Source organism: Molossus molossus, unplaced genomic scaffold (genome assembly GCF_014108415.1).
Source record: "Molossus molossus isolate mMolMol1 unplaced genomic scaffold, mMolMol1.p scaffold_m16_p_5, whole genome shotgun sequence".
Classification (NCBI taxonomy): domain Eukaryota; kingdom Metazoa; phylum Chordata; class Mammalia; order Chiroptera; family Molossidae; genus Molossus; species Molossus molossus.
Window position 1 is genome coordinate 74,124,162 of NW_023425388.1, and position 10,760 is coordinate 74,134,921.

The window sequence follows — 10,760 nt, forward strand, 5'->3', positions numbered from 1 at the left end:
ATAATCCTATGTGAAACAAGCCAATCAGAGAAAGACAAATATCATAGGATCTCACTTATTTGTGGAATATAATGAACAAAACAAGCTGATGAACAAAATAGACCCAGAGACATACAAGTAGGGTACAGACTGACAACCTCACAAGAGGGGAATCAAGGGTTTGGGAGATAAACCACAGAACTCATATGCATGTATGCATAAACATGAAAATAGACAATAATGCTGGGGGTTGGGGGCGGGATTTGGAGAAAAGTGTCAATAGGGGAAAAAGGAGACAGATCTGTAACAAACATAAATAAATATTTTTAAAAAGAAATGAAAAATACATATGTCAAAACAATCTTATATAATTTATGTGCAATTTATTATATAGGGTGTCCCAAAACATGAATACACAACTTTGAATAATTATAAAGCCAGTGTTTATTAAAATATATTTTGTTTTCAAAATGCAATAGAATCTCTTGCTGCTTTTAGGATTCTCTCTTTGTCAGAATGGTCGCTATCAACAAATCATCAAATGACAAGTGTTGGAGAGGGTGTGGAGAAAATGGGACTCTAGTACACTGCTGGTGGGAATGCAGACTGGTGCAGCCACTATGGAAAACATTATAGTGTTACCTCAAAAAATTAAAAATTGAACTTCCATTTGACCCAGTGATCCCACTTCTAGGAATATACTCTAAGAAGCCTGAAACACCAATTAGAAAGAATATATGTATCCCCATGTTTATAGCACCACTATTTACAATAGTTAAGATCTGGAAACAGCCCGTGTCCATCAGTAGACAAATGGATAAAAAGGCAGTGATTCATATACACAATGGAGTAAGAAAGAAAGATCTCTTATCCTTTGAGACGACATGGAGGGACCTGGAAAGTATTATCCTAAGCAAAACAAGCCAAGCAGAAAAAGACAAATACCTCATGATCTCACTTATTTGTGGAATATAATGAACATAACAGTCTGAGGAATAAGGTGGACCCAGAGCCGTGGAAGTAGGGTACAGACTGATAGCCCTCCGAAGAGGGGGTGGTGTGGGGAGGGAAGAGATAAACCACAGAACTTATATGCATGTACGCATAACCAATGGACATGGACAACAAAGCCGGGCATGGGGTTGGGGGATGGGGTGGAGGGTGTCAATGGGGTAAAAAAGGAGAAATATCTGTAACAAAAATAAAATAAAATAAATAAATAAATAAAAAGAACTGTAAAAAAATGTAATAGAATCTACAGACACCTTGTATACATATTTTGAGGACACCCAAATTATACTTCAATAAAGCTGCCAAAAAAAACAAACAAAACAAAAAATAAACATTTTACTTTATATGGGACAAAAAAAAATAGGCAACCTACTAAGTGGGAGAAAATATTTGCAAATCATATATCTAATAAGGGGTTTGTATCCAAAATATATAAAGAACTAATACAACTCAATAAAAAAAAGCAAACAACCTGATTTAAAAATGGGCAAAGGAACTAAATAGACATTTTTCAAAGAAAGAATTATCAAGAAAATACAAGTACAATGAGATATCACTTTATAATTGTTAGAAAGGTTAGTATCAAAAAGACATCTCGCGTTGGTGAGGATGTGGAGAAAAGGTAAGGCTTATACATTGCTGATGAGAATGTAAATTGGTCCAGCCACTATAGAAAACAATATGGAGATTCCCCAAACAAATTAAAAATGGAATTACCATGTGATCCAGCAATTCTATTTCTGCGTATAGGAAATGAAATTACTATCTTAAAAAATATTTGCATCCACATGTTTATTGCAGCATTATTTATAATAGCCAAGATATGGAAACAACCTAAGTGTCCATCAGTGGATAAATGGGTAAAGAAATGTTCTAATATGCAATGGAATATTATTCAGCCATAAAAAGGAAATACTGCCAGTTGAGACAGGATGGATGGATCTTGAAGGCATTATGCTAAGTGAAATAAGACAGAGAAAGACACATAATGTATAATCTCACCTATATGTGGAATCTAAGAAAATAAAACTGAACTCAGAGATACAGAGAACAGATTGATACTTGCCAGAGGTGGAGGTGGGGGATGGAAAAATGGGTAAAGGTAGTCAAAAAGTACTAAGTTCCAGTGATAAGTTCTGGAGAGCTAATGTACAGCATGGTGACTAAAGGTGAAAGTCCCCTAAACCTTTGATTGTAATCTGGAAAATTAAAGCCACATTGTACTCTTACAATGAATCCTGATAACCACACATTTAAAATGCATCATCATTGTACAATCTGAAGCACTGTGGGATCCAGTACCATTCAAATTATTAACTCTAGATTACAATAATCCAATACTTGACTCAGAAAACTTTGTTGGAGTAACTTGAAAGCTCCTAACCTAAGGGGACACTCTGTCAAGTAAAAATGAATAAGCAAATATCAAACCATTTAATATATTTCTACCTTCATCCACAGCCTCAGAGCACTAACTCACACACAAGAAAAAATACTGTGAAAAGAAAAAAAAATCCCTCTCAGCTAGGCTGTCAGAGAACAGGGGACACGCCCTGTGGTGTGAGCAGAGGAGGGGGTAGAAAACTCAGATAACACCAGAAAGGAAACAGGAAGAGGTCTCAACTGCCTCTGGTCTCTCAGCATTTTCATATTTAGATTCTTCTGTGCCACTTCAATTTGCATGCGTTTATGTACTTCATAAATGTCTGTGTGGCATGTGCGCCTTGCTGACCCAGGCAGCTTGCAAATGTAAAGATCTCTCAGGGATGAAAGAAGGAAATGGCACAAGTAAGAGGAGCAGTGAGAGATCGAAAGACTAAAGGGGGGAAAACTGTCACTGTGTGGGGACCGGACAGGGCATTTCGGTGGCAGCTACCTCCTCTGAGGAAAGCGTCTACCCCCAGCTCTAGGCCAGGCTTACATTTTTGGTCACTCCATGGTGAAGGATTTCTTTCTCCTTTCTGTTTTGCTCTTTTCTATTTTGCTCCCTTTTTACCTAAATATATAATACCAGAACCATTTCGCTAACACCAAGGCCGTTGCTCTTCATCTGACCCAGCTGACCAGCCGCACAGCTAGAAACAGGCTGGGAATTTTCCAACCACATGGGATGCAGACCTGGCTCTGTCTCTCCATGGACTTTCAGCTTTTTGTAACTAAAACTAGGTCCCTTGGGTTGCCTTTTATTTTAAGAAATACACTTTCCTTAAAGGCAGTACCACTCTTCTTTTGGGATAGCTTTGGCTTTTCCGTTTCTGTCTTCATGCTGAAGACGTTCTATTCATACAGGATACGTATCCTATTTCCTATAGGGCATATCAACCCATGTTGCCAATCTCCAGGAGTAAACATTAGATATGCAATAGTACTTGACAGATCTAGGCAGAAGATATAAAATCTATGTCTAAGCCAATGTCAACGTGTACTTGTGCTCATGTATAACAAATGCCCTTTTGGGTTCCAAATTAGGCAAGTACAAAAAGATGGGGAGGAAGACTCATTTTAATAAGAACTGAGAAATAGTTCGCTCTGTACTATATTATACTTGATGAAAACTACCATTTACCACTCTCTTATCCTTTGACAGGAACTATGCTAAGTGCTTTACATAGATTATCTCATTTCATCATCAAAATAATGGTATCTGTGAAAGAGGTACCATAATAATTTTCAATTATGTTTGTTATATAAGGAAACAAAATCTTAGGGACTTGAAATAACTTGGCAAAGATGATGTATATAGTAAATGACAGAGCCAACATTCATATCTGAACTATCCGATTCCAATGTTATGGAGCTAAACGATGTTCTATACAACTCTCATTTCTATTCACTCATCCCCACCCCACTCCATCCCCAGTTGAACTCAGTATATATGTACATATATGTATATATACACATATATGTACATATATACACATATATACATATATATATTTTTTTTTTTCCTAGAAAACAAACAGAAATGGAACAAGGGCATTGTAAGGTGGTGGTGGAGGAGGTCCTAGTCTATAAGTGGACTGTTCCAATCCCATGGTCTTATTTCTTGATAAGAAATGGAGAGGAGGTAATAAATCCATACTTGCTTGCCCTGGGCAGCTCTATACCCGCCTTAGCATAGCCTTCATGAGTTACTCTTTGTTGTTTTTCTTATATTACCAGATCACTTTGCCTTGAGTTAAAAACATTCCATTTCTAATGCATTTTCCATTTATCGACTAATGTTTTCATTAGTAGAAATGGAAATCATTTATTTTAGGACCAAGTAATTTAGGGTGAGAATTATTATGGTCATTTTCCAGATGCACTCAGAGAATTGACATGACAGACTCCGGGTGAAATTCATTTCTAGCCAGAAAGGAGCTAGAACTTAAACCTAGGATTCCTGCCTACAAATGTAGGTGTGCAAAGCATGTTTGTGTGAATGCTACATCTCTAGCAGCTTCTTTGGCACCCTTCCCTTCCCTATACTAAATATATCCAAAACCACTTTTGTAAATTCCCCCGCAAACCTGCTCTATCACTATGCCTCCTGTCTCAGCCAATGGCACCACCATTCAGGTGTGAGTGCCAGACACCTGGATATCAACTGCAATTTTTCTCTCTCCTTCACTCATACTGCAATTATCCTATGTCACCAAGTCATATCTCTTTTATGCCCAATGCATAATATTTATCTTTTTCTCTTTATATCTACCCAAATAACACTCTGTCTCTTCTGGGCTCCTGGGATTGTCTCCTAATTTATCTTTACCTTTTCCTTCTTCTCCACCTTCACTTCATTTTCATACTAAAGCCAGTTTGATCTTTTTACAATACAAATACAATCAGATTATAAATGTCATACCATCATTTTGTTAAAAACACTTCAAAGTCTTCCCACAGCACTTAGATAAAAAATCAAAACCTCAAACATGGCTGACAAGGTCTTTCATGATCTGGCCCTTACCAAATCTCAAACTTCATCCCTTAATCTCTGCACCACAATCCCACTGATATTTTCCCATTTTCTCAAACACTACCAAGTCCTTCAGACAAGCCATGCCTCTGTCTGGATCACTCACTAACTAACCTCCCACTTCTGAAATGGTGCTAATGCTTACTCTTTCTTCAGGCCTCAGCTCAGACACTGCTTTCTCAAAGACAATTTCCCTGACCGCTATTTCATACTGTCTCACAAGGCCAATGCGATTCTTATCCTTTATCACTCTTGCAATTTTACATTTATTGGAATTATTTTATCGGTTTCTTTCTCCCTTACAAGCAACAACTCCTCCTGCTCGCCCTTGTGTACTGAGTCCATGGATGGCACCTAGTACATATTTGTTTGGCTTACCATCTTTCTGAATGAGCAGGTTGTAGATTTTAGTCTGACTGCCTTCTGGGTACAACGTAAAACTGCACTCATACTTCCCACTGAGTGCAGAGGACACGTTCCTCAAGTGTAGAGTCCATTTTGACACATTCCCAGGAGTTTCTGTGAAAGTCACCAGTGACTTACAGGGAACCCCATCAGCACAGTGGAAGCCATGTTGGGGATGATAAAGGGCAACGAGGTCCACTCTTTTGGTGATCTTGGACCATTGCGTTTGCACCATGAAGCCTTTCTTCTGGGTTTGACAGGTCAGGTTGACATCAGAGCCAGGTGAAGCATAAATGTCTTCTGTTTTGATTTTTTCTTCCCATAGTCCTGAAAGAGAAGACTACAAGTCATCAGTTTGCATGATTCACACGGAGTGACTCTGAATTATAAACTTTTGTGACTTTAGTGAAATAAGTGAGCACCACAGGAATGTTCTCCCTGGCCGCCTCAGGGGTTGGAGAGAACTGTGTATAACACAGATAGAGAAGCATGAGTCTCAGTACATATGAGGTGGTGCTTACTTAAGGACACTAGAGGAATTTATTGGCTTCTGAATATTTACTTCTTGTCAGTTGGTCTATGTAAAAATAACAAGATCTCTGACTACCAGTGAATAAAATCAAGACTATTTAAAATGGAAACTCATCATCAAACTTATTATGGCAACTATGCTGACATTTAATACAATTGAGTTTTTTTTTAAATTATGAATCAACAAGTACATGTAATACTCAAATGATATTTTCTAAAATGGCAAAAGTAACATAAACCCTATACAGCAGTTTCTTTAAGATATATGTTTACAAGTGGCCTTTACATGTACTGTCTGGTTTAAGTCTTCTCACATACCAGGATGACGTTGTTAACACTCTTTTTCAAGGAGGAAACTGAGGCACAAACACAAGTGATTTTTTTCAAAGTTACAGTTTGGTAAAGAACATTAATCTGACTATCTAAAATCTGTGATCTTTCTATTTTTTTTTTTTTATCCTCACCCGAGGACATTTTTTCCATTTTTTACTCAGATAGAGCGGGAAGGAGAGAGAGGAAGAGAGAGAAACATCGATGTGAAAGGGACACATCGAGGGGCCACCACCCACACGACCCAACCAGGGCCGGGGACAAACTGCAGCCAAGGTACATGCCCTTAGCGGGAACCGAACCTGGGTCTCTGTGGACCGCAGGCTGACGCTCTAACCGCTGAGCCAAACCGGCCAGGGCTGTGATCTTTCTATAATTCATGACCTCCAAACTGCCTCCCAGATTAGTTGAGAAGGGAAGGGAATTTGATATTAATATATAGGGATTGAAAGGGCCTTTATCTCCATGTAGTTATAATTCACGAGGGGAGGAAATACCCTAGGTAAAGTTTCCACTAAAGAGAAATCACTGATTAGCATCATCTGTAATCAACACTTTGAAATACTGGACATAAAAGAAGATTCTCTCTCATCAGCTCTCCAACCAAATGGTACAGGGCACTTTAAAAGACGTTAAATATTGCGCCTCTGACAAACCTTCAATAGCGTGTCCTCAGTTTTAGAATGAACACAGAATACTGTTCCAGGAATGATATATTCTTGTGACAAGTGCCACAGAAGCTAACAAAGGGAAAAGATAAAAAGATGACAAGTAACTAAGAAGAAACAAGGTTCTCAAAGGTACTTGACAAACAGGAATTATTACACTTTTATTGATGCAAAAGTATGGGTAGGCAGAGGTTAGAACAGTTTAATGTAGCTCCCTGTGAACTCTCCTTTGCCAGATAATATGCTTCTGATCCTGTCTACAGCATGATATCCCAAAGTCTTCTTTGATTTAGAAATTCTTAAAATCTTTGTAGCTCTATCTGAAAAGCACAGCTAATTCTCAAGACATTCAGGATCACTATGATACCCTCATGCTGTGGGATACAGAACTAATCTTTCTTCCTATTATTTTTAAATAGGCCCGTTAGGTACTGGTTCCCACTGTCATAAGGACCCTGCTATGTCTCCCAGGTCTATACCTACACATGCCTCATTAAAATCCAACATATGTTCAACTCCCAAAGACATTAGTATTTGGAGGAGAAATGCTTGCTATATCCAAAAGAAAAAGAAAAGGATAGTTGAAAGAGAGGGAAAAGTTGAGCAAGGATCACTGAGAAGTGATGGCTTTGTGATTTATCTATTTCCGTTAGCATTCCAGAGCTGCTCTGACTACCATTTGGAGAGCATTTCATTTCCAAGAAGCAACATTTCCCAATTACTCCGGAGATCCTCTTAGGAAGGAAATGGGTAAAAACGCCTCTGAGCTGTGGCCCAAACCACCCATTCCCTTCTTGGTTTCAGTGTTCATTAGTAATCATTTCCAGGCTCTAACAGCATTCCCATAGCTGCCACTGAAATACACAACTGAACTCCTCAGTAACGATCTGCCTCTGTGCTCACTTCCAGCAGCGGACCCAGGCATCTTCACGAGCAGAGGCCTCGCTGGTCCCTGAAGCGGCCGATCTGGCAAGAAAGGACAACTGAAGCCTTACCCCTGACAAAATGAATCTGGATGATGGAATAGACAGCACAGTATGTCCACGTTTTCTCCATCGTCTCCCGAAAGCCTCACATGGGCCTTTTCATCATGATCGCAGAAGTCAGTGGATGCCTTGAACCGAGCAAACTCCAGCCACCCTATTCGTGCTGAAAAACCCCAAATCTACCACACGCCTGGGTCTGTTTATCACTTGGCAAGACCCCAGGAAATGAAACGTAGACAGGAAAGTAATGTGGTTCAGAGCTCAGTATAACCTTCAACAGAACAGCGTTGAATTGTTCTCTGAGAACCTTGGGTATCACCTTTGTTAAAAGGCTTTTCAGTGTCCACAGATTCTCTCCGTCAGGATCTCGGTGTCAGTCAGGCTGCTTCTAAAATCCAAAGGAAATCGTGCAGAGCAGTTCGTAATGTGCTTTCTACACGCTTCTTTTCAGAGCACAAAGTCATTTAACAAATGTGAGCTTCGTGTCCTTTATAATAGTTTTCCTGTTCAATTTAAAAACGTATTTTCTCTCCAGAATTGCTTTGGGGTAAAGAAACACACAAAAATAAAACATTTAATTTTAATAAAATCTGAAAAGTAACTGAGGGGAGCACCAGCCATCAAAACAAATGTTATTGTCTCCCTCTTGCAGGAAGTCCCACGTTTCCTGGAGTGGAGAATGGGGGCTCCCTTTGTACCCCTTGTCTGGGAGAGACAGGAAGTCAGGCAGGGAAGTCTCTTGCCCTGCTGGCTGGAGGCCTATTTTGCTGATGGCAGAAACACTGTGCCTCAACCCAAAGCCACTGAGAGCCAGGCTGAAGCAATCAGAATCCAAAGGCAGAGAATCTCCTACTGCAGCCAGCCACCAAGCCTGTCACATCTTCCCAGGCCCTTCCATTTACAGGGGGCTGGACCTGGGAATCAGGGAAGTGACTCTGGGACACAGTGACTGTCCCCTGGCAGGAACAACTGCATGGTTATCTAGCTTAGGACAAAACAGGCCGTCTTCACCTTCCAACAATAAGAAAACAAGCATTCTTCTGGAGACTACGGTGTACGTTTAATAAACAAAGAATAAAAATGAGTAAATAGATGTGTCTCCATACAATTTTATGAACGATTGGTGAAATACCTGTGACTTGATCTCACTAATACCTTTGGCAGCATCCAGGAAACCTGGAGACAAAGGAGAAGCTGAGCCTTATTCCTGAGGAGAGAAATATTTTGAGGTCAGGGAGAGAGAATTTTTACCAGTTCGTCATCATGTGTCATGTCATCATGTATGTTGACATCATGCCATGTCATGAAGTGTATACAGATCTGTCCAATGAAAGGACCTGGGGGGAATGTGGATGATGCTAAGACACAAGGCATCACTCTGTCATTGAGGAGATTAGAATTTAGCTGGGAGAACAGAGATCTGTAGATGTGTAATAGGGCTGTTGCCTTCCAGGGTGTCCATGCTACCCTGTGCACCATCACTGCAAATACTCACCATGACAATGGCCATACTTACTCATTACTACTCAGCTAATGGTGTTCCCTGCAAAGGCCAGAAGGTGGAGCTACCTGTTTTCTAATGTAGGGCTCTCCAAGCATCATTTATCTCCCCACCACCACCCCGACACACTTCACTGCTAAGTCTCAGACTACTGGAGGTGTTGGGTCAGATGGTGATGACAAGGATATTTCAGAAATTCCAGTGAATCACACTGATGGACTATAGAGTCAAACACAGTCCAAGTGATATAGTGGGGAGAACCTGATCTACAGGTTGGTGTCTCTATTAAACTGGGACACATTACAAGCCTGGGGAAGAAATTTGGTTAACTCATTCCATTTCTCATATTAGGAGAAATTTACCTAAATGCACACCAATAAAAATCTAAATTTATTGTATTCTCTAAGAACAACATCCTTCCCCCTTGATGTATTTAGATATTTCCTATTTCCCTTAAATATTTTTCTTTAAATTCTCGTCCAAAAATATGCTTATTGATTTTAGAGAGAAGATGGGAGAAAGAGAAGAAAAAAACCATGGATGTGAGAGAGAAACATCGATTGATTGCCTCTGGCACATGCCCCAACCGGGGACCAAACCCCAGCCTAGGTGTGTGCCCTGATCAGGAATTGAACCCACAACCTGTTGTATGAGACAGCACTTTAACCAACTGAGCCACACTAGCCAGGACTAATTGTCTCCTATTTCTTATTGCTTTAAAGTAAAGTAACTCTACAAAAGATGCAAAAATATAAAATAAAACACCTTAAATTGTTTTATAAAAGGAAACTGTCATTCATTTTCCAGAGCTACAGACTCACTTTTACATTTCACTGGGTTGGACTACCCAAAGCACCTGCTCAGTGGCTGCTGGGCAAATTGGCCCTCTCTGGGTATTTATTCAGAGCCTGGTTCATGGTTCTTATACCTAGAAACCTCTGCAGCCTGGACTCATCAAATTTGACTAGTTTTCCTTTGGGACCCACCCAGGCTCGAAGAGAAGGAGAAAAATAAAATTCAGATGCTCACAGAATCTTAATTGAACACACCTGATGTCCTACAGCTGCAAGACCCAGGTGACAGCCCCTCCATGGCTGTTTTCATGCAGCAGGTGGCAGCAATGCCCTGCACACCAGCACTGCATTCCCAGATGATGGGCATTTTGCTTCCACCGCCTTTCACTCTCAATAGTGAAAGGCCCTTTCAGCATGGGGATAGGCATTCTCTAAGCTTAAAAATAACTCTTCTATAGAAGTCATGTCAATCTCTTCTGTTATCCTCCCTGCTCACCAAATCCCAATTGCACAGCATTTCTACTGTCTTAGCATATACTCTGCTTGTATAAAGAGAAAACAGAAGCAGTCAGTTTCACACACACAAAGAAATCTTGA

General features: G+C 40.0%; 1 protein-coding gene across 4 annotated transcripts in view; it reads right to left on the bottom strand.

Moving 5' to 3' along the window:
- CD96 (CD96 molecule) overlaps window positions 1-8,190 on the bottom strand; it is a 94,157-nt gene extending 85,967 nt beyond the window's left edge. For 2 of the 4 annotated variants that reach the window (XM_036243356.1, XM_036243355.1), the window contains exons 1-2: window positions 7,878-8,187; window positions 5,327-5,680 (exon numbers count right to left, since the gene is read on the bottom strand). In XM_036243356.1, coding sequence (XP_036099249.1) covers window positions 5,327-5,680; window positions 7,878-7,938 — 415 coding nt within the window. In that variant the 5' untranslated portion in view covers window positions 7,939-8,187. Of the gene's footprint in view, window positions 1-5,326; window positions 5,681-7,877 lie in introns of all 4 variants that reach the window. The other 2 variants (XM_036243357.1, XM_036243358.1) reach the window with 2 other exon arrangements.
- Between the last annotated feature and the right edge of the window lie 2,570 nt (window positions 8,191-10,760).